The following is a 23,956-nucleotide window of genomic DNA, read 5'->3' on the forward strand; positions in this document are numbered from 1 at the left end:
TTGGCGCTATGCTTACTGTCTGCTGTATGCACACTGGCTCAGTTTTGCTCCTCTTATTTATTGGGTTATTTGTTTATTATTTATTCATCACTCATATTATTTATTATTTGTGCCTTCTTGTTTTTATTTTGTGTCGTCTACTTGTATGTCTATCGTGTACTATGTCTCATCACCGTGGGATCGAGGAAACGGAATCTCGGTTTCTTTGTGTGTCTTGACATATGAAGGGATTGACAATAAAGCAGACTTTGACTTTGACTTTATATGTGTCTAACGCAGCCTTAATCAAATGTGTTTGCAAACTGCCGAAAGTACATTTCCCTTTACTACAAACTGGAAATTAATGACATTTTCTTTTGAGTCTGTGATACATTGAGTACACGTGAATTCATTTTTTTAAGAAAAAAACTTCATGGATAAATCCAGGTTGTAAATGCATGTCAGTGCTTCTGAAGGCGTTAGCTTCCAGCGATGGCGAACTTCTCTTTCAGTTGAGACTACATGCCATTCTTTTCCATCAGCTAGCGGTGGGTTCCTCGCTCCCGAACGCCGCCCGCGCCTATCACCGCAATCTGATCGGCCTCGATAGTCTTCAGGTTGTTGGTGATCAGCAGCACGGTTCGGTCAAAACGCCTCACCAGATCCTGCAGGACCTACTCACGAACCTTCATGAGAATGTCTATCGATGCAGTGCGGCGCGATGAGAAAGTCCTCTGAAAGAATTCCAACACCTGAAGAAAGAGGAGCAAAATAGTGTTTCCAAATGTTTCCTAACCCACCTCCAGAAGCCAAAGACCACGTGTAATAAGCATGAGCTAACTCACCAGGTGACAGCAACTGCCTCTCATGACTCACAGTAGGTGGAAACAGCTAAAAGAGCGCAAACATGACGGAACGTTAAATTACACACAACAATTTTGATGAAGAATGTCATGTCCATTCCTTTCAACGGAAAAAAAAAGCATTTGCAAGTGTGGTTGCTGAACATATTTGGCTCGTATCTCAGGGCAATAGTGTACTTTTTTTGCACAACAATGGCCTTGACATCAACAAACGTGTGAACATTGTCACAGAACCCAGCTGACATTTTTCGACGCGACTCCTCATTGACTCTTAAGCTTTGAATCAAACCTTGACATGGCTGCCTTGTTATTGTGGCTCAAAGGAAGCAGAAAACATTTGACTTACTTAATTGTCCTTCTTCTTCTTCTTCTTCTTTTCTTTTCGGCTTGAGAGTATATGAATAAAAGAGAAGCAAGAAGCGATTAGGAATGGTCACAAACGACGCGAAGCAAACAATGTTCTCTTTGGATGTTCCTGACGGAGAAAACATTTGTCGCTCACCTTGTTTGGATTTGAGACGCTTGGCAAGGACCATCGCCGCCGCCACCACCGCCACCAGAGCGAGGACCACCAACGGGATGGCGATGGCCACCGCATTCTTCCAGTCTTGCTCTTTTGCACAAGGCAAAGCGTGTGCAATGAAGAGAGACACGTGAACGACTGTTGTCGTGACACCGAGCCGTCACGGGAGCCCGACAGCCAATGGGACGTGTCTGAGCCGTGACAAACGCTCACCCTGGTTGCTCAGAATGCTTCCGGCGTCCAGCTTGATGACGATGTCATCTGAGACGCCGGCTAGCCGGAACACGCATTCGTACTCCTGCTCCGCGGCGGGCGTCACCTCCACTTTCAGGTGGACCGAGGTCTGGAAGGTTCCATCGTGATTGGGGAGGGTCTCCCCCATCTCAACGTCCTTGTGGATCTCCTCGCTGTTCTTCCTCCAAAAGAGGAATGATGTTTTGGGGTAGAAACCCGTGGCGTGGCAGGTGACCGGAGAGGAAGGCGTCTTCTGCAGGAGAAACACCTTGGGAAGCTCTGCACGCAGGTTCATAGATGGACGGAAACACGTAAGAAGAGCACGACAGATGAAGAGCTCGGGAAGAAAGGAAAAACAGAAAGTGTGTGTGTGAGGTTGAGAGAAGACGTAAGAAGGCAACGTACCGGTTCTCGTCAGGTAGTCCCTCCCGTTGCTCACATGTTTCTTCAACTCAAAAGGACACTCCTCAATGAGTATATTCTTCCTGGCTTCATTCAACACGTCTATTTGGTCCAATTTCAATTTGGTGATGAAAGCTTGTGGATTTGCTGCAATCCATGTCATCGTCTTCGCCTCAAATGATAGGAAGTCTTCTCCGTTGTAACGGATGTGCTGCCAACCATCAACCTCACCCGTCTCATCATCCCATTCACAGCCTCTCATCACCTGAATCATGTGAACACCTGAAAGGATCGCACACAAGATTCAGTGACGGTAATCGGAGAGGAGCCACCAGTGACACGTCTGTTTATTAGTCATGAAGCGTACCAGCACATGAAATGAATTTTACGAGCTGGCGTAAACAAACCTCCAGTTTGGTTGAAGCGCTTTTTAGCGGTTTCAATGTTGACTTTCATGACCTGCTCATTCCCAATATTGAACTCCGTCTCTCTCTTCCAGAAGTGCGGATCATCTTCTGTGATTTTGTTCACCCAGTCATGTATTGCTTTCGTTTCCCTGTGGTAGCTGTCAAACTGCAGAATCTGAACGCCATCAACATAGGCCATCACCAAGTACTCTGGTAGCGTTGCAACTTGAGAGCCCATCTTAAAATAATTGAACGTGTGAATGACTGAAAGACAAAAACAAAAATGACACACATGATCTTGCTCTGCTTTTACATTGGGCAATCTTGTGCAATTCATATTTTCAATGACTTTGTCTGCAGCTGGGACATTGCAGCACTTGACATGTCGGAGTTGATGTTTATCCAAGCGCATTCTTTCGCTCAAACCTGTCAGTGAATTGACAATTGTTCCAGCGGGATGTCCCTCATCAGCGATTTAAATCCACTTATGAAAGAAATATAATTGCATAACTTTTGCCATCTTCAATTTGCCAAAAACAATTCCAATAGCGTAATTGATCATATATTGTCTATTCAGGAGGCTATACAATGTTTTTTTTCTGAAAGATACAACTTGATTGCCGTTACCGTGAAATGTTCATCAGTAATTGCAAAGACTCGACTGTCGAACATTTCATTACTGTACATTAGCTTTTCCATAATTAATCAAATGCATATTCATGCAGGTTTACATCGCCAAAAGAGGGACGATGTCTTGGGGTAGAAACCTGTGGCGTGGCAGGTGACCGGTGAGGAAGGCGTCTTCTGCAGGAGAAACACCTTGGGAAGTTCTGCACGCAGATGGAGGAAAACCCGTGAGGAGGGCAGGAAAATGGAGAGAGTGTGTAAGAAAGAGCATGTGTGGAGGGAGAGAGAAAGGACAATGTACCGGTTCTCGTCAGGAAGTCCCTCCCGTTCCTCAAATGTGTCTGAAAAGTTTAGATTCTGCCTGTGCTGCTTCAAAAGCTCTTGCAGTTGACAATGCTCTATCTAAACTCAGTCCATCTTCCTGAAGCAGTTTGTCACGCAGCTTTCTCATTGCACATTTTCCACTATTTGATCTCTTATCTGTCATATCGTCCTCCAGTGCACCAAAGTCACATGATTTCGCCAATTCTCTTAACGCATTCACAAAAGCATCTACTGACTCATCAGTACACTGAGCTCTCTGTCTAAACTTGTGTCTCTCCAGGACTACATTTCTTCGTGGTGTGAAATACGAGTCTAGAGCAGCAACAGTCTGTGCATACGTACTTTTGCTTCCAGGTAGATTGGCAAAAATTCTTTGCGTAGGTGCTCCAATGCAATGCAGTAATGTGGCCCTCCTCACTAAGTCTGGTGCATTAATAGTTCCACTGGCAACTTCGAAAAAACCGTAGGAGTCCTTCCACAGGCTATATTCTGTGAATAAATCAGATGCCCCAAGGTTCAACGCAGCAGGCGCGTTCAGTTGGGCGTACCTGGGTTCAGGTGCAGCGTGTCCCAGCGCGGCTCCGGCACCATCGCCGTTCGACATGGTCAACACGATACAGTTGTCGTCTCACCTTTTTTTTTTTTCTTCCAGTATGGACGTAGAATCCTAGTCGTCCTTTCTTGCTTCTGGGTTCGTGGTAAACCGTTTCCTCGTCGCCAAAATGTTGTGTTCCTCAATAAAACAGTCTTTGTTTAACTTCAACTCTTTTATTTCCACATGTCCGTTTCTTGTTAGCTGCTAGTTCCTTGCTCTCTCTCTAGTCATTTTCTGTTCTCGCGATAAAATAACATCAGCGATACTACAGGTCTACTTAGCCTTTAGCATGTATTCAGGTTTTACATTTTAAGTTACGTTTGTTTTATTTTACTTAATTTTATTGCACTCTAGTGCAGTGCGGCACTGTACTTTATTATTTTTTGTCTTAACATGTAGTTTGCTCATGTGACCACACGGCGGCGCCGCTCACCCGCGACAAGCGCTGATCAACTTTATTTGGTTATTCTTTGGACAAAATAACGTCTTCACTTTTTTGCAGTCACGACAAACAGGAACCCGACGACATTGAGCAGTTACAGGAAGAAGGTATGATATTTATTTCATAGTCTAAAGTCAAAGTCTGCTTTATTGTCAATCTCTTCACATATCAAGACACACAAAGAAATCGAAATTACGTTTCCTCTATCCCACGGTGACGAGACATAGTACGCGATAGACATACAAGTAAACGACACAAAATAAAACAAGAAGGCACAAACAATAAATAATAAGAGTGATGAATAAATAAATAAATAAATAAATAAATATATAAATAAATATATAAATAAATAAATAATAAATAAACAAATAACACAATAAATAAGAGGAGCAAAACGGAGCTGCTTCTAGAATATTCTAGGATATTTGTTATGTTCTAATATTTAACATTATGTGACATACTTGTGCAATACTTAACTGGCTCATATGTGCCCAATTTTGGTTTGCTTTATTTACAGGGGAAGTAGAGGATCAGTCAGCTGGGACCATTTCTGCTGTCCAACAGGCTGCGTTCTCTGACCACAATGTCCAGTACCAGTTTTGCACAGACAATAATGGCGGTCAGGTAAAGACTTAATTACCCTATTTTTCGCACCAAAAGGCGCACTGGATTATAAGGCATTGAATTTTTTATTTTGGAAATTATTTCATATATAGGGCGCACCGGATTAAAAGGCGCATAAAATAGAAGCTATACTGCAACAAACTGAGGTTGACTAGGGTTGCCGTATGCATCCACTAGCCAATAACCAATGAGCCCTCTGTGAATAATCACGTTTCTCAAACAATCTCCTATAAAATGATCAGAACTGACTAAAGTTTGAGCTAACGTCGGTACTGCTTACCTATGTTTCCCCTCCATATCGATCCGTAGATTTACTCGAAATATTAACAGAGCAGCCTATTTTGACATGAAATAGTCTGGTGTGTATAGCAACTATCATGATAGCATTAGCCACCCGCAAACTCCCATGAGCCTCAGCTCGCAATCTCCCATGAGCCTCAGCAAAGTGTAAACAATCGCGTTTCTTAAACGATCTCCTATAAAACGATCGGAACTGACTAAAGTTCGATCTAACACATTGGTACTGCTTACCTCTGTTTCCCTTCCATATCAATCCGTGTATTTACTGGAAACATTAACGGAGCATACTATTTTGAAATGAAACAGCCTCACGGGTATAACAGCTATTTAGTGACGCCCCCTGACCACGGTTGCCGTAATGGTGGGAAGCAATGCGACCTTGTAATCTACTAATCGTACTAAAACGTACTGAAACATTTTGGCAGAGTACTGTGTACAACCAGTATGGATCAACAAATTCATCAATTGATCCATATATAAGGCGCTCTGCATTATAAGGCGCACTGTGTTTTTTTGAGTAAAATGTAAGTTCTTAAGTGCGCCTGATAGTGCGGAAAATACGGTAGGTGTTGTTTCCGTTCTAGTATGATTCCAACACTGTTCCTGCTCTCTCTCAAGGTAACCTATCGTGTCGTCCAGGTGACAGACGACAACATTGATCCATCCTCCGACGCCACTGCTGCTGTTAGCGTCGTCTCCGCCGCAGCATTTGCAGGAGCACCTCAGGTGCGTGAACATGTAAATATTACTGAATCGGCGACATTTTAATTTGATTTTAAGAACAAAGCAAAACATACGATGATGGTGGTTTCAACAGTGATTGATTTTTTTTTTTTTTTTTTTTGATGGATTCATTCTTTACCATCCAGGCTGTGATCCAGAACCCTTTCAGTAACGTGGGCAGTCCTGTCGGGGAGACGGTAGCAGGAGAGACACGTTTTGCCTACTTTCCCGCCGCCGCTGTCACCGACGGGAGAGCCACAGCAGTGTCGGTGCAAACGACCTCTGAACCCACAATCACACAGGGGGCAGGTTTGTTTACATACTTTCACTTTATATCAGTGCTTCTCAAATAGTGGGGCGCGCCCCCCTTGGGGGGCGCCGTGCTATACCTGGGGGGGGCGCGTGTGACCCTGGGGAACAGGCTTTTTTTTTTTGCAGTACTAGAATAAAGTGTAATTGCGCATCTTCCCAGCAGGGGGCAGTGGCGCTCTCATTGTTACTTCTGTGACGTTTGCGACAGTGCAACATTTTACGACTTACAAGACAAGTTAGGATAGTCACGGTGGGGAGGGGGGGGGGGGCGCGAATAGTTTTCTTCTTGCTAAGGGGGGGGCGTAACAGAAAATAATTGAGAAGCACTGCTTTATATGGTCTTCGAACCGAATAAAAAATGTCGAGTAATAATAATAATAATTAAGCTTTTATTGCTTGTGTCCAGGTCAGTTCTACGTAATGATGACCCCTCTTGATGTGCTGCGGTCCGCAACTCAACGGAGCATCGCACCGCGCACACACACTTACCCAGGGTGAGTACACGATGTCAGAAAAAAAAAAAACCTCCCTCTTCTACACAAAGCCGTTCTGAATCCTACATTTTAAAAGGATTTCAATCAAACTCCCCATGAAGTTTTATTTTGTTCCAAAAAAAAAGAAAAAAAGTGCAAGAGCGGAACAATAGCGTTCCTTATTAAATGATCAAAAATCTGAAAACCACACTGTGTCCTACTTACCGGCCATCCCCAGAGACGTTGGTGGAAGCGAGATGTTGCAGCATGGCAGCACAAACTGGCGAGGAGAACTTTCACATTCGAACCAATGCTGCTGCGATTCCCTCCCCTCAGTGTCAGCCCCGTTGTTTACAAAACAACACAATACTGTAATCGTACTGAGGTGTGATGTGTTTGTCCCTGAGGTGTATACAGTTGTGTTATTGCATGGCATTTAACCAAAATGTTGCATTCTTAACGGGATATTGGCGTGCATTTGGTGAGTGTCACTAATAATAATAATAATAATAATAACTGGGATTTATATAGCGCTTTTCTAGGTACCCAAAGTCGCTTTACATGTGTGGGGGGAGGGGGGGCTGGGGGAGGAGGGAGGAAAAAGAAGAACAAAGAAACACCAAGGGCAGGGTCAGTTAGGAAAGGCTAATGTGAAGAGGTGGGTTTTTAGGGTGGTTTTGAAAGTAGGGAGGGAGGGGGCATCTCTGGTGTGCCTGGGGAGAGCGTTCCAGAGAGAGGGGGCAGCCACGGAGAAGGCCCTGTCGCCCCAGGTTCGGCGCCTGGTCTTGGGGACCTCCAGGAGGCCGGCATCACTCTACCTGAGGGAACGGGATGGGACGTGTGGCTGGAGGAGGTCAGAGAGATTACTAATCTTTAGTAATCTCTGGTTGTCGTTGTTAGGGTGGTGCTCACTCTAACTTATTTTGCAAGAACCACACAGGAGACAAGCAAGTCCTTTTAGACACCTGCAAGTGGAGAGTCCATTCATAGCTGTGCTTACAGCGATGGTCGAATGGAAGTCTGACTCTGGCCTCATCAGGTGCATATTTATTGAGAGAAACAAGAGTGGGGTTGAAAGTGGGGGTGTGGGAAGACAGGATGGGGTGAAGCCCCTTCCCTGCTGATCAAAGCATAGCAGGGGGCCTTTTACGACTTTTTGTAAACAAAGCAACTTTGATTGCTTCCTCTGCAGCTAGTCAATCGGTTGAAAAGATCTTAGCACTTTGTTCTACTACTTTTGTTCAGACAGGACAAGCTAGGTAAATTATTACAGGTTACATTCCAAAATAATCATACGATGAAGATATTCTGCAAACCCTAACATATCCTGCAAACCCTAACAGTCGGCAAGAATTCAAGACATGCTAACAATCAGCCATCACTACAAATTGCATGAAGAAGATTTGCTGTTTACCATTGCAGGACCATCTGAATGCTGAGTGTGCGGACTCTTTTTGGCATCGGCTTTCTGGTGACCTCACGGGCCGCAGCAGTTTTTGCTCAAACAGGGAAATGCCCACTTTCACCTTCAGCTAACAACCACCAGAAGAACTGTCACAGTAGCAGACAATCTTCCATCATGGCCCAGAGCATCAAGTACCTTGGGTATGTTTTATAAATACAATTTAAAGTGACGTCTAGTTTTCGTCATACCGTTTTTTTCCGTGTATAGTGCGCCCCCATGTATAATACGCACCCTAAAAATGGCATGTTGATGCTGGAAAAAAGCCCGTACCCATGTATAATACGCACCCAAATTTTGACTCCTACTTAAGTCCGTAAATGTAAAATTATTTCAGAAAAAAGATAATCTTTGGGAACAACCGGATGTTATTCTGCCGGTCAGTATCACTGCGCATGCGCTAGCAAACTCGATCGCAAAGAAATGTTTCGGATTTGTGTAGGGTACATTGTGACAGCAAACGAGCAGGTGATCGAGCAAGTGTCTGATACAACAGCATTGTGTTCGTATGGAGCGTGTTTGAAGTGAACACCAGAGAAGAAAGCGTATCTGTAATGGCGGCCTCCGGATCATATCCGGATTAGAAAATATATATTTATTTGTACCCATGTATAATGCGCACCCCAGATTTTAGGACAATACATTAGTTAAATTTTGCGCATTATACATGGAAAAAAACGGTACTTGTATTTCTTCTGCAGACAAGAGGAAGCCCAGCGCATTGATGAGGAGCTCTTCAGTGAGTACGGCTTCAGTGTGGACCAGCTGATGGAGCTCGCAGGGCTCAGTTGTGGTACCACCATCACAAGAGTGAACCACACTGTCCTTCCAGAATGATCATAATGTGAATCTAAGCATCTTCTGCTATTCCTCCCCCGGTTGGGGAGCGTCGGAAGCGGTGTGCGAGGAGGCTGAACCCAACTCAGCTCGCCCGGCCGTGCCTTCCATTCTTCTGGCGAATATTCGATCGCTGGACAACAACATGGTTGACATTCGCCTGCTGAGATCTACGAACCGGACAGTGCGTAACTGCTGTGTGCTCGTGTTCACTGGGACTTGGTTGACCGTCGACATTCCGGACTCTGCTGTACATCTGGAGCGGCTAGCGGGCGGACCGGGCCATTGTACGAGGGGGAACATCGCGAGAAGGTGGAATGCGCGTCTACATCCGTGACGAATGGTGCCGGGACTCTGTAGTGGGATGCAAGCACTGCTCGCCACTGGCGGAGTTTGTGATCTCCAGGCTGTTGGGGTCCTGAACTCCTTCCCCTTCTGAGTGGCGTCCTGTTAGAGTTAGGGTTAGGGTGTGAAAGGGACTCCAGTCGGATCCGGGTCTGCTGGAGCTCCTCGTGTGCCGTGCAGCTGAAATTGATCTCAACAGGTTAGTCTTTACTGGAAAATGTGTAAAACTTGTAAGATGTGCGATGTTCCACTGTGACACATCCACTGACCTCATCTCCTTTATTGCTGAGTCGGACATATTTGCCGTCCTGCTCCGCCTCATCCACGGTGACCTGCCCGCTAGCAGAGGCCTGCTGGGTGATGGGAGTACGAGTCACAGCGCTTCCGGCGAAGCTCGAAGCCTCGCTGTCCGTGTCGTTGGGACGCTTCCTCTTCCCGCTGGCCGACGTGGTCGAGCGTACCGTGCGGACAAACGTGGAGACATTAATTGCTATGAGAGGAAAAGTTGTGGTATGTTTGTAAGCCACACACACCTCTCCTCCTCGCTGTCAAGCACCTACCTGTAGGCAATTATCTCCATATCCAGCGCTAGCTTGACATCCATTAGCTCCTGATACTCATCCAGCTCCTGTAGGCACTTATCTCCAGATCCAACGCTAGCTTGAAATCCATTAGCGCCTGATACTTATCCAGCTTCTGCTCTAACCGCTCCCTCATGTCGACCATTTCTCGGTCTTTCTCCCCGAAGAGGTCTCTCTTTGGAGACAGAGCCTCCTCCAGATCTTTCACTTTTGCATCACGGGCTGCAAGCTGGTGTCAACACAGACTTTTTAAACTTTTGCAGCTGAGACAGATTCTAAGGTCAAAATGAAAAATGGTTACCTCTTTTTGAATGTAGAGTTTAATTTGAAGTTCATGCCGGCTTCCCATCTTCATCAAGGCGTCGGGCAGTTTGCTTTCATAATCTTCCTGGGGGGCGTTTTCCAACTCCATTAGCTCCTGATACTCATCCAGCTGCTGGTGCATCCGCTCCCGCATGTCGGCCATTTCTCGGTCTTTCTCCCCGAGGGGGCTACACATGGTGTCCCCTCTTTGGAGACAGAGCCTCCTCCAGATCCTTCAATTTTGCATCACGGGCTGCAAGCTAGTGTCAACACAGACTTTTTAAGCTTTTGCAGCTGAGACAGATTCTGAGGTCCAAATGATAAATGGTTACCTCTTTTTGAATGTAGAGTTTAATTTGAAGTTCATGCTGGCTTCGCATCTTCATCAAGGCGTCGGGCAGTTTGCTTTCATAATCTTCCTGGGGGGCGTTTTCCAACTCAATTAGCTCCTGATACTCATCCAGCTGCTGGTGCATCCGCTCCCGCATGTCGGCCATTTCTCGGTCTTTCTCCCCGAGGAGGCTACGCATGGTGTTCCCTCTTTGGAGACAGAGCCTCCTCCAGATCTTTCACTTTTGCATCACGGGCTGCAAGCTAGTGTCAACACAGACTTTTTAGACTTTTGCAGCTGAGACAGATCCTAAGGTCCAAATGATAAATGGTTATCTCTTTTTGAATGTAGAGTTTAATTTGAAGTTCATGCTGGCTTCGCAACTTCATCAAGGCGTCGGGCAGTTTGCGTTCATAATCTTCCTGGGGGGCGTTTTCCAACTCCATTAGCTCCTGATACTCCTCCAGCTGCTGGTGCATCCGCTCCCGCATGTCGGCCATTTCTCGGTCTTTCTCCCCGAGGAGGCTACACATGGTGTCCCCTCTTTGGAGACAGAGCCTCCTCCAGATCTTTCACTTTTGCATCACGGGCTGCAAGCTAGTGTCAACACAGACTTTTTAGACTTTTGCAGCTGAGACAGATTCTAAGGTCCAAATGATAAATGGTTATCTCTTTTTGAATGTAGAGTTTAATTTGAAGTTCATGCTGGCTTCGCATCTTCATCAAGGCGTCGGGCAGTTTGCGTTCATAATCTTCCTGGGGGGCGTTTTCCAACTCCATTAGCTCCTGATACTCCTCCAGCTGCTGGTGCATCCGCTCCCGCATGTCGGCCATTTCTCCGTCTTTCTCCCCGAGGATGCTACACATGGTGTCCCCTCTTTGGAGACAGAGCCTCCTCCAGATCTTTCACTTTTGCATCACGGGCTGCAAGCTAGTGTCAACACAGACTTTTTAAACTTTTGCGGCTGAGACCGATTCTAAGGTCCAAATGATAAATGGTTACCTCTTTTTGAAGGTAGAGTTTAATTTGAAGTTCATGCTGGCTTCGCATCTTCATCAAGGCGTCGGGCAGTTTGCTTACATAATCTGCCTGGAGGGCGTTTTCCAACTCCATTAGCTCCTGATACTCATCCAGCTGCTGGTTCATCCGCTCCCGCATGTCGGCCATTTCTCGGTCTTTCTCCCCGAGGAGGCTACGCATGGTGTACCCTCTTTGGAGACAGAGCCTCCTCCGGATCTTTCACTTTTGCATCACGGGCTGCAAGCTAGTGTCAACACAGATTTTTAGACTTTTGCAGCTGAGACAGATTCTAAGGTCCAAATGATAAATGGTTACCTCTTTTTGAATGTAGAGTTTAATTTGAAGTTCATGCTGGCTTCGCATCTTCGTCAAGGCGTCGGGCAGTTTGCTTTCATAATTGTACTAGAGGGCGTTTTCCAACTCCATGAGCTCCTGATACTCATCTAGCTGCTGGTGCATCCGCTCCCGCATGTCGGCCATTTCTCGGTCTTTCTCCCCGAGGAGGCTACACATGGTGTCCCCTCTTTGGAGACAGAGCCTCCTCCAGATCTTTCACTTTTGCATCACGGGCTGCAAGCTAGTGTCAACACAGACTTTTTAGACTTTTGCAGATGAGACAGATTCTAAGGTCCAAATGATAAATGGTTACCTCTTTTTGAATGTAGAGTTTAATTTGAAGTTCATGCTGGCTTTGCATCTTCATCAAGGCGCCGGGCAGTTTGCTTTCATAATCGTCCTGGGGGGGCGTTTTCTAACTCCATGAGCTCCTGATACTCATCCAGCTGCTGGTGCATCCGCTCCCGCATGTCGGCCATTTCTCGGTCTTTCTCCCCGAGGAGGCTACACATGGTGTCCCCTCTTTGGAGACAGAGCCTCCTCCAGATCTTTCACTTTTGCATCACGGGCTGCAAGCTAGTGTCAACACAGACTTTTTAGACTTTTGCAGCTGAGACAGATTCTATGGTCCAAATGATAAATGGTTATCTCTTTTTGAAGGTAGAGTTTAATTTGAAGTTCATGCTGGCTTCGCATCTTCATCAAGGCGTCGGGCAGTTTGCTTTCATAATCTTCCTGGGGGGGCGTTTTCCAACTCCATTAGGTCCTGATACTCATCCAGCTGCTGGTGCATCCGCTCCCGCATGTCGGCCATTTCTCGGTCTTTCTCCCCGAGGAGGCTACGCATGGTGTCCCCTCTTTGGGGACAGAGCCTCCTCCAGATCTTTCACTTTTGCATCACGGGCTGCAAGCTAGTGTCAACAGACTTTTTAAACTTTTGCAGCTGAGACAGATTCTAAGGTCCAAATGATAAATGGTTATCTCTTTTTGAAGGTAGAGTTTAATTTGAAGTTCATGCTGGCTTCGCATCGTCATCAAGGCGTCGGGCAGTTTGCTTTCATAATCTCCCTGGAGGGCGTTTTCCAACTCCATTAGCTCCTGATACTCATCCAGCTGCTGGTTCATCCGCTCCTGCATGTAGGCCATTTCTCGGTCTTTCTCCCCGAGGAGGCTACGCATGGTGTCCCCTCTTTGGAGACAGAGCCTCCTCCAGATCTTTCACTTTTGCATCACGGGCTGCAAGCTAGTGTCAACACAGACTTTTTAGACTTTTGCAGATGAGACAGATTCTAAGGTCCAAATGATAAATGGTTACCTCTTTTTGAATGTAGAGTTTAATTTGAAGTTCATGCCGGCTTCCCATCTTCATCAAGGCGTCGGGCAGTTTGCTTTCATAATCTTCCTGGGGGGCGTTTTCAAACTCCACCATGTGAGACTCGTGCCGGCGTTTGACCTTGCGCAACTCCTATGTGAGACGTGAGAATGACTCAGCTCTATTCTCATGAATTAAATAAGCGATCGTGATGATAATCGTGTCCGACCTCGGAATGCAGGTTCTTTTGAAACTCCAGCTCCTTTTTAAGGGTTTGAATGCGATTCTCTCCATCCACGCTCCTGAGCATCTCATCCTGCAGCTGATTTTGGGCATCCTCCAAGCTGGTGTCGAGCTAAACGTGGCAACAACTTTAACACAATCATCACGGTAATTTAATCGTGATTAGATTCACCTTGGCAACCTGTGTCTTCAGATCTCGGTTTTCTGTCTCAAGGCTACACTTTTCTCCTAACGCTGTCGTCAAAGACGCGTCCTTGGAGTTCAGCAAGGCTTCAAGGCTTCGGTTTTCTGTCTCAAGGCGAGGCTTTTCCCCTAACGCTGTCGTCAAAGACGCATCCTTATTGTTCAGCAAGGCTTCGGTTTTCTGTCTCAAGGTGACGCTTTTCCCCTAACGCTGTCGTCAAAGACGCGTCCTTGGAGTTCAGCAAGGCTTCGGTTTTCTGTCTCAAGGCGAGGCTTTTCCCCTAACGCTGTCGTCAAAGACGCGTCCTTGGAGTTCAGCAAGGCTTCAAGGCTTCCGTTATTTGTCTCAAGGCGACGCTTTTCTCCTAACGCTGTCGTCAAAGACGCGTCCTTGGAGTTCAGCAAGGCTTCCAAGTCTTTGAGCCTCTGCAGCGCTGCTGCCAGATCGGATTCTTTCTTCGTGTTCCTGAGATGACAGATATACACATAAACTGGGAATATGGAAAATGGATGGACGCAGTCAAATGTGCTATTTATGTTGATATGCGACTATGGCAGACATGGGCAAACTACGGCCCGCGGGCCACATCCGGCCCACGGGGCCGTTTAATCCGGCCCGCCAAACCTGAATAAAGTGTATTATAAATGTTTGGGGGGGTCATTTTCCCTACAATTACTATGTTTCCCCAGTAGATGGGAAAGCGCCCGCCCGCCCGCGCATTTACTCCCGGGAGCCGTCAGAAAGCTCGGTGCACACTCACAAGTACATGTGCGTACTCAGTAGTACGTAGTCATTTCATCTATCAGTGCCGAATTTTGAGTGTAGGCTGTGACGTCAATATTCTCGTAATTCGCGTGCTGAGTTTTCAGATACAGTTTTACGCTAAAGCCACCCACAAACCTTCCCCTGGAATCCTTCTATTAAAATGAGTCGCCCAAGAAAAAGCAAGGTGGACACAGTGGCGAGTGTTTAAAAGAGAGTGGCCAATTTGGCTCGACGTACGCGACGTGACGTTCAGCCACATGAACGTCAACAAAGCCGGTCACAGATCTAGGTTAACGGACCGACACCTCGGCTCTATCCTAAGAATTACCACAACAAATTTTACTCCAGACTATGATGCACTGGCAAAAAAGGGAAACCAACAATACTATTGATTTCTTTATTTAGATGTATTCTTTCACTGATTCTTCAAGATGATGTATTTGGTCAGAATGTTTGCCGTTGGATGTGATGTTGCCTCATTAGATAAACATATTTCATAAATCTGACCTGCAGGCGCTGAAGTGATGGAAAATGTTATACATCATAACAATGTCGTATTTAATAAGAATCACTGATAGTAGTTTTTTGGTGAGATATTTTTTTAATGCTGTTAATAAATGCATTTGTTTTCAAAAAATCCATGCTAAAAGTAAAAAGCTTTTATGCAATGACCTTTACATGTCATTTATATGACCTTTACACACAAACACTACATCCATCTGCTCCTGGTTCGGCCCCCCGGTCAAAATTTAGAACCCAATTCGGCCCGCAAGTCAAAAAGTTTGCCCGCCCCTGGACTATGGGATGGTTAACTGGAAGTCCAATGTTGAGCTGCAATTAGTCACGAGGAGGATTTTCCTTGGGGTGTGGCCCCAGCAGCAAAGCAATTATGTCAGCACTAATATCCAGCATCCATTTTGTTGTTGGCATATTTTTGATAAAATGGCCGGGCCTCACCTTGCTTTCAGCTCCTTGATTTCCTCCCTCAGCTTGCTCACCTCCAGCTCCAGACGTGCACGCTCTTTGGCCTCAGAGTCCAGAGTCGCACGGGCATCCGCCAGCTCCGTCTCGAAAACGGCCTTCAGGCCCGTCAGCTGCCGGGACACCTCTGTTTCGGATTCAGTGATGCGCAAAAGCAAGCCGGCGTTCCCCACTTCCCGGGAACGGGCGTTGTCGACGTAAATGCCCAGAAGGTCGTTGAGCTTGCGGAGATCTTCCACCTCCTGGGAGAGGGCGTTGTTTGCACCTTGAGGAATGTTTTCTGGGGTCGCCATCTCGAGCTTGCTTCTGCTGATCCAGGAAAGACTCAGTGTCATGCATTACACCAATGCCTGATTGCACTTATCAAAGAAACTGCATAGAGGTTTCTTCAAAGTCAAACAAAGGTTCCTTTGTAAATACACATAAAAAAAAAAAACTCACTCTTTGCAATGGTTCAAAGAAACTATGCAACGGATGGATCCTAAGGGCGGCTCGGTGGGGCACTGGGTAGCACGTCCGCCTCACAGTTAGGTGGGTGCTGGTTCGATTCCACCTCTGGCCCTACCTGTGTGGAGTTTCCTCCCTCAGCTTGCTCACCTCCAGCTGCAGACGGTCGTTGAGTAGGGGTGTAACGATACATCGATACACATCGATTAAGCCATATAATGCTCTACGATTTATTGGCATCGATGCTAAAGGTAAACATCGATTTATATCGCCGTGTTTGACCTCGGACATTAGACGCGACTTTATTTTGAAATCCAGTTCATTGTTGCTTGCTTCCTCTTTCCGGGAGCAGGGAGCACAGGGCTCGAAGCTTATTTTTTGCCCAAGTTGCCCTCGGGCAAGTTGGAGAAAATTCTACTTGCCCGAAACAAAATTTTACTTGCCCGAATTTTTTTGGAGTGGATTTTTACTTGCCCGACACATTTTTGCAATAAAAAAGACAACACTATAAGTTTTGCCTTCATATGCCTTCGTATCCGCCAACCGGAAACAAGCTCTGCTGGTGCGCAGGCGCAGAAGAGCCAGGGACGGGTGAGAGAGCATGCATTTAATTACGAAGCGCTTTGCCGTTATCAATGTATTGCAGACTTACACGAGAAACTAACCGCTCCCTAGAAAACAAAATGTCGGACCAGAAGCGGCAGAAGTTGCGAGAAATTATGCACAAAATCGTCTTTTTACAGCTTGAAAACATGGTATTATGGCAGGGCAAGTTCGGGCAAGTGAGGAAAAAATTCTACTTGCCCGTCTGCCATCGCTACTTGCCCCGGGCAATCGGGCAATCGTTAGTTTCGAGCCCTGGCTGAGCAGTGCGCGGCGTTGCTGCACGTGAAAGGGGAGTCGACAACTAGTACGCGGCTCCTGGGCTGGTGCTATGGCTAGTGTCCAAAAAGACGAGGAAATTGGCTCCCCTTTAGGCTTCAAGTCATTCGTTTGGAAGCACTTTGGATTCCAAAGAAAAGATGGCTCAACGAACAAGACACGTGCAGTTTGTAAATCCTGCCATGCGGTGATCAAATATTCAGGGAGCACAAATCTCGCCGCACATTTAAAGAAAAAACACGACATCAAAGTTCAGTGTTAAAGTAAGCAATTTGTATACTACAATACTCTTGTAATTTCCTAAATAAAGAGTTTGCAGTACCTTGTTGATTTTGCGTATGAATTGTTATAAATCAGGATATTGTTCTATAGTTTTTATTAAAAAAAATGTATACATCGATCGTAGAGCACTAAATCGCGATATATCGTGAATGAATCGCAGCAGGCTTTAAGATATCGGCAAATATCGTATCGTAGTTCTTTATATCGATATTATATCGTATCGTGACAAAACCCGCGATTTACACCCCTATCGTCGAGGTTGCTGAGATCTTTCTTCTCCACCAATTTGTGCTTTTCAGCAATAACAACCTGCTTTGGCGATCTCCTCTGCCACGATAAAATTCGCTTTCACAGGAGCTTCACTTTGTGATTTTGAACGGGTGAAAAACGTCTGCTGGAATATCAGCTTCTTCTTTACCTTTTCTTTAACTCTTCTACCTTCTGTCATTCTGCTCTGCATTCAGGTCTTTCAGGTTATCCAGATGTTTTGTTTCATAGTGCCGTCTTAGATTAAAATCTTTCAATACAGCCACATTAGCGCCACACATGAGACAAACGGGCTTACCGGCAATGTCAGTAAACATATACTCAACCTTTTTAAAGGCTTTGTTTTCAGAATCAACTTTTCTCTTCGGCATCATGAGGGGCTAGCTTCGCAATAACTTGCAGCAACAAGCACTTGTCCTGATTGCCGCGGAAAAACGCTCAGCAAGGCAGCGAAAGCACTGCATTATGGGATCTGTAGTTTATTGTGTTATCATCGCTTCGTATCGTCGGGCCATTAGTAACAATAATATAAAATGATCTCGCGGGCCTTGAGTTTGACACACATATGGTTTAGACTCTTTGCAAATGCTTTTCTTTATATCTTTAAGCTGTTTGACACTTTTACTTGCTTTCTATCAGAGTTGTTTTACTCCTGCTTCGGCAATGTTTCATTTCTACACCCAAGCGATCATTGAATTCATTTTTGTCCTATTTTTCGAATTTAGCAACTGTGTAACATTGCGGCTACTGCAAGACGTCAAAACGAAGGTATTAAGGTCATTTCAAGAAGACGTACCAGTTCGAACTTAAGACTCAAACTCAACGTTTGGGTTTAGTTAGCTTTTATCATGTGTTCAGGTTTTACATTTTAAGTTACATTTGTTTTATTTTACTTAATTTTATTGCACTATAGTGCAGTGCGGCACTGTACTTTATTTTTATCTTAACATGTAGTTTGCTTATGTGACCACACGGCGGCGCCTCTCACCCGCGACAAGCTCTGATCAACTTTATTTGATGCTAGTTTCGAGCTTTACGTTATTCTTTGGAGAATAATTGAGCGGGTTAATGTCTGAAAGACAAAAACAGTTCATATTTTCTATTATTCTGTCTGCAGTTGGAACATTGCAGCACTTGACATGTTGGAGTTCAATGCCCCTCATCGGCCATTTAAATCCACTTGTGAAAAAATAAAAAATGTTGCCATTCTTTTTAATCTGCAAAAAAAAAAAAAAAAGGACAATTCCAAAAATGTTATTGATCATATATTGCCTGATTTGAACCTTGTCTCCTGAATATTACCGTTTTTTTCCGTGTATAGTGCGCAAAATTTAACGAATTTATTGTCCTAAAATCTGGGGTGCGCATTATACATGGGTACAAAAAATTTTTGATTTTTTTTTTTTGATTTTTTTTTTTTTTTTTTTTTTTAGAAAACAAAACCGACAACAGGACTGACCGACAAAGTCGTGGAACAAAAAGACAGGGGGTGACATTACCAAAGACAGGAACAGAAAGCAAACAGACATCATGACAGTAACACATGCAATGATCCGACGGTGAGCGAGGGGCAGACAGGACTTAAATACAAAACACGTTACATCGATTGAGGTGACACAGGAAGAGAGGGGCGACGCGAACAGAAACTATGGCAACCTAGACACATAGCAAAACTGGGGACGAGACGTGACAAATGTCCCTCGAAATGAAACTTGAAATCACCAAGTTTTGGTTTCCAAGGCTGTTTTTATTCCTTTTCAACGTCTCTCCCATACAGAGCCGCCTTTTTCACGTCCGCACGCCTCTTTCCCGTACGCGCACGGAGCGCGGTGGTGCGTTTATGGGCAGTCGGAGAAATCAACGCCAACAAAAAAGATTACATCCAGCCTAGTTAAGACCATACCAAAGACTATAAAAATGGGACCCATTGCCTCCCTGCGTGTGTGACGATCATTGGGACTTAAAAAAAAAAAAAAAATCATAAAAAAAAATTCATAAAAATTGGGTGCGTATTATACATGGGTACAGGCTTTTTTTCAGCATCAGCATGCCATTTTTAGGGTCCGTATTATACATGGGGGCGCACTATCCACGGAAAAAAACGGTAATTCAGGAGGCAAGGTTGAAATCTTCTTTGCGAGTTGCATACTTTGGATCCGAATCTGACGTGGGGCCGTGGTACTAGTGGTGCGCGGGGCGTGGAATCACGAAAGGGCTGAACTGGAAGGCTTGGAACCGCCTCCCAAAGAAAAAGGATGCAACTTGCAACTATTTGAACCTTTTTTTTCCCCATTGAATCCTTTCAATGTGTTAGGCTACGGATTTTAGTTATTGATCTGACTCCAAATTGCGATCAACACTTAACACAAGAGTTGTTATGTCCAAATCCACACAATGTCGCACCTAACAATTTTGCGAGTTCGTTCGGTCAAAGAGAAGACCAGTAGATCAATTAGGCCGAATTGACCAATTGTGTAATCCTGACAAAGCAAGCTAATACAGGCGCCTGGGTCTCGGGTCCTTAACACAAAAAACTTGTGTGCCTTCTGTGACCATCAAAAGACAACACATTCTTCTGGGTTGCCCAGTTTTAAAGAAACATAATATGAATATTCAAGCATGCAAAATATTGTGTGGTGATTGGTCGATGGTTGATGGCCAGCTCCTCCTCGTTTGGGTTTTCCCCTGCTCAGCACAGGTGTCTGGACCACGACAAGTTGTTATTCGCGTTCCCCGTCGGCCTTGAGATGTCCTCCCTGTCTGGACATCCTGTTCCACAATACTTTGAAGAAAACAAATTCATGTAGTCTGCACATCCCTTTCCACTTATTAATCGACCACACTACTACTAGAAATTATATTGATATGACTCTTTGTTTGATCATCTGCCCTCTGGGAAGAGGTACAGGAGCCTGCGCTCCCGCACCACCAGACTCACCAACAGCTAGATAATCTTTGGGAACAACCGGATGTTATTCTGCCGGTCAGTATCACTGCACATGCGCTAGCAAACTCGATCGCAAAGAAATGTTTCGGATTTGTGTAGGGTACATTGTGACAGCAAACGAGCAGGTGATCGAGCAAGTGTCTGATACAACAGCATTGTGTTCGTATGGAGCGTGTTTGAAGTGAACACCAGAGAAGAAAGCGTATCTGTAATGGCGGCCTCCGGATCATATCCGGATTAAAAAATATATATATATTTATTTGTACCCATGTATAATGCGCACCCCAGATTTTAGGACAATAAATTAGTTAAATTTTGCGCATTATACATGGAAAAAAAACGGTACTTGTATTTCTTCTGCAGACAAGAGGAAGCCCAGCGCATTGATGAGGAGCTCTTCAGTGAGTACGGCTTCAGTGTGGACCAGCTGATGGAGCTCGCAGGGCTCAGTTGTGGTACCACCATCACAAGAGTGAACCACACTGTCCTTCCAGAATGATCATAATGTGAATCTAAGCATCTTCTGCTATTCCTCCCCCGGTTGGGGAGCGTCGGAAGCGGTGTGCGAGGAGGCTGAAGCCAACTCGGCTCGCCCGGCCGTGCCTTCCATTCTTCTGGCGAATATTCGATCGCTGGACAACAACATGGTTGACATTCGCCTGCTGAGATCTACGAACCGGACAGTGCGTAACTGCTGTGTGCTCGTGTTCACTGGGACTTGGTTGACCGTCAACATTCCGGACTCTGCTGTACATCTGGAGCGGCTAGCGGGCGGACCGGGCCATTGTACGAGGGGGAACATCGCGAGAAGGTGGAATGCGCGTCTACATCCGTGACGAATGGTGCCGGGACTCTGTAGTGGGATGCAAGCACTGCTCGCCACTGGCGGAGTTTGTGATCTCCAGGCTGTTGGGGTCCTGAACTCCTTCCCCTTCTGAGTGGCGTCCTGTTAGAGTTAGGGTTAGGGTGCGAAAGGGACTCCAGTCGGATCCGGGTCTGCTGGAGCTCCTCGTGTGCCGTGCAGCTGAAATTGATCTCAACAGGTTAGTCGTTACTGGAAAATGTGTAAATTTTGTAAGATGTGCGATGTTCCACTGTGACACATCCACTGACTCATCTCCTTTATTGCTGAGTCGGACATATTTGCCGTCCTGCTCCACCTCATCCACGGTGACCTGCCCGCTAGCAGAGGCCTGCTGGGTGATGGGAGTACGAGTCACAGCGCTTCCGGCGAAGCTCGAAGCCTCGCTGTCCGTGTCGTTGGGACGCTTCCTCTTCCCGCTGGCCGACGTGGTCGAGCGTACCGTGCGGACAAACGTGGAGACATTAATTGCTATGAGAGGAAAAGTTGTGGTATGTTTGTAAGCCACACACACCTCTCCTCCTCGCTGTCAAGCACCTACCTGTAGGCAATTATCTCCATATCCAGCGCTAGCTTGACATCCATTAGCTCCTGATACTCATCCAGCTCCTGTAGGCACTTATCTCCAGATCCAACGCTAGCTTGAAATCCATTAGCTCCTGATACTTATCCAGCTTCTGCTCCAACCGCTCCCTCATGTCGACCATTTCTCGGTCTTTCTCCCCGAGGAGGTCTCTCTTTGGAGACAGAGCCTCCTCCAGATCTTTCACTTTTGCATCACGGGCTGCAAGCTAGTGTCAACACAGACTTTTTAAACTTTTGCAGCTGAGACAGATTCTAAGGTCCAAATGATAAATGGTTACCTCTTTTTGAAGGTAGAGTTTAATTTGAAGTTCATGCTGGCTTCGCATCTTCATCAAGGCTTCGGGCAGTTTACTTTCATAATCTTCCTGGGGGGCGTTTTCAAAATCCACCATGCGAGACTCGTGCCGGCGTTTGACCTTGCGCAACTCCTACGTGAGACGTGAGAATGACTCAGCTTTATTCTCATGAATTAAAAATAAGCGATAGTGATGATAATCGTGTAATAAACTGGGAATATGGAAAATGGATGGACGCAGTCAAATGTGCTATTTATGTTGATATGCGACTATGGCAGACATGGGCAAACTACGGCCCGCGGGCCACATCCGGCCCACGGGGCCGTTTAATCCGGCCCGCCAAACCTGAATAAAGTGTATTATAAATGTTTGGGGGGGTCATTTTCCCTACAATTACTATGTTTCCCCAGTAGATGGGAAAGCGCCCGCCCGCCCGCGCATTTACTCCCGGGAGCCGTCAGAAAGCTCGGTGCACACTCACAACTACATGTGCGTAATCAGTAGTACGTAGTCATTTCATCTATCAGTGCCGAATTTTGAGTGTAGGCTGTGACGTCAATATTCTCGTAATTCGCGTGCTGAGTTTTCAGATACAGTTTTACGCTAAAGCCACCCACAAACCTTCCCCTGGAATCCTTCTATTAAAATGAGTCGCCCAAGAAAAAGCAAGGTGGACACAGTGCCAAGTGTTTAAAAGAGAGTGGCCAATTTGGCTCGACGTACGCGACGTGACGTTCAGCCACATGAACGTCAACAAAGCCGGTCACAGATCTAGGTTAACGGACCGACACCTCGGCTCTATCCTAAGAATTACCACAACAAATTTTACCCCAGACTATGATGCACTGGCAAAAAAGGGAAACCAACAATACTATTGATTTCTTTATTTAGATGTATTCTTTCGCTGATTCTTCAAGATGATGTATTTGGTCAGAATGTTTGCCGTTGGATGTGATGTTGCCTCATTAGATAAACATATTTCATAAATCTGACCTGCAGGCGCTGAAGTGATGGAAAATGTTATACATCATAACAATGTCGTATTTAATAAGAATCACTGATTGTAGTTTTTTGGTGAAATATTTTTTTAATGCTGTTAATAAATGCATTTGTTTTCAAAAAATCCATGCTAAAAGTAAAAAGCTTTTATGCAATGACCTTTACATGTCATTTATATGACCTTTACACACAAACACTACATCCATCTGCTCCTGGTTCGGCCCCCCGGTCAAAATTTAGAACCCAATTCGGCCCGCAAGTCAAAAAGTTTGCCCGCCCCTGGACTATGGGATGGTTAACTGGAAGTCCAATGTTGAGCTGCAATTAGTCACGAGGAGGATTTTCCTTGGGATGTGGCCCCAGCAGCAAAGCAATTATGTCAGCACTAATATCCAGCATCCATTTTGTTGTTGGCATATTTTTGATAAAATGGCCGGGCCTCACCTTGCTTTCAGCTCCTTGATTTCCTCCCTCAGCTTGCTCACCTCCAGCTCCAGACGTGCACGCTCTTTGGCCTCAGAGTCCAGAGTCGCACGGGCATCCGCCAGCTCCGTCTCGAAAACGGCCTTCAGGCCCGTCAGCTGCCGGGACACCTCTGTTTCGGATTCAGTGATGCGCAAACGCAAGCCGGCGTTCCCCACTTCCCGGGAACGGGCGTTGTCGACGTAAATGCCCAGAAGGTCGTTGAGCTTGCGGAGATCTTCCACCTCCTGGGAGAGGGCGTTGTTTGCACCTTGAGGAATGTTTTCTGGGGTCGCCATCTCGAGCTTGCTTCTGCTGATCCAGGAAAGACTCAGTGTCATGCATTACACCAATGCCTGATTGCACTTATCAAAGAAACTGCATAGAGGTTTCTTCAA

General features: G+C 45.7%; 3 protein-coding genes across 8 annotated transcripts; 1 reads left to right on the forward strand and 2 right to left on the reverse strand.

Annotated features, from left to right (window-relative positions):
- Positions 1-244: 244 nt before the first annotated feature.
- LOC133144570 (H-2 class I histocompatibility antigen, D-D alpha chain-like) lies at positions 245-4,337 on the reverse strand. 6 transcript variants are annotated; one of them, XM_061267378.1, is made up of 10 exons: positions 3,992-4,337; positions 3,702-3,848; positions 3,176-3,238; positions 2,409-2,672; positions 2,005-2,283; positions 1,579-1,878; positions 1,345-1,455; positions 1,189-1,228; positions 825-870; positions 245-731 (listed from the first exon to the last, which is right to left on the reverse strand). In XM_061267378.1, the coding sequence occupies exons 4-9, from the start codon at positions 2,644-2,646 to the stop codon at positions 852-854; spliced, it is 987 nt and encodes a 328-aa protein (XP_061123362.1). In that variant the 5' UTR covers positions 2,647-2,672; positions 3,176-3,238; positions 3,702-3,848; positions 3,992-4,337; the 3' UTR covers positions 245-731; positions 825-851. The 6 variants fall into 6 exon arrangements, with proteins under 6 accessions (XP_061123362.1, XP_061123360.1, XP_061123359.1 ...); XM_061267376.1 differs by having other exon boundaries at positions 3,337-3,848; XM_061267375.1 differs by having other exon boundaries at positions 3,140-3,238; positions 3,337-3,848.
- Positions 4,338-4,406: 69 nt separating this feature from the next.
- LOC133144978 (upstream stimulatory factor 2-like) lies at positions 4,407-7,283 on the forward strand (the record flags this gene model as incomplete). The annotated part of the gene is made up of 6 exons (XM_061268030.1): positions 4,407-4,503; positions 4,914-5,020; positions 5,960-6,046; positions 6,190-6,352; positions 6,762-6,849; positions 7,067-7,283. Coding segments are annotated over 6 exons (744 nt in total), but the record flags the coding sequence as incomplete, so codon positions are not given.
- A 6,061-nt stretch (positions 7,284-13,344) lies between these two features.
- Positions 13,345-23,794, reverse strand: LOC133144571 (lamin-A-like; the record flags this gene model as incomplete). Its single annotated transcript, XM_061267381.1, has 5 exons — positions 13,345-13,509; positions 13,586-13,711; positions 13,772-13,827; positions 14,139-14,248; positions 23,541-23,794. Coding segments are annotated over 5 exons (711 nt in total), but the record flags the coding sequence as incomplete, so codon positions are not given.
- Between the last annotated feature and the right edge of the window lie 162 nt (positions 23,795-23,956).

The sequence above is a fragment of the Syngnathus typhle genome, linkage group LG20 (assembly GCF_033458585.1).
Source record: "Syngnathus typhle isolate RoL2023-S1 ecotype Sweden linkage group LG20, RoL_Styp_1.0, whole genome shotgun sequence".
In the NCBI taxonomy this organism is placed as follows: Eukaryota; Metazoa; Chordata; class Actinopteri; order Syngnathiformes; family Syngnathidae; genus Syngnathus; species Syngnathus typhle.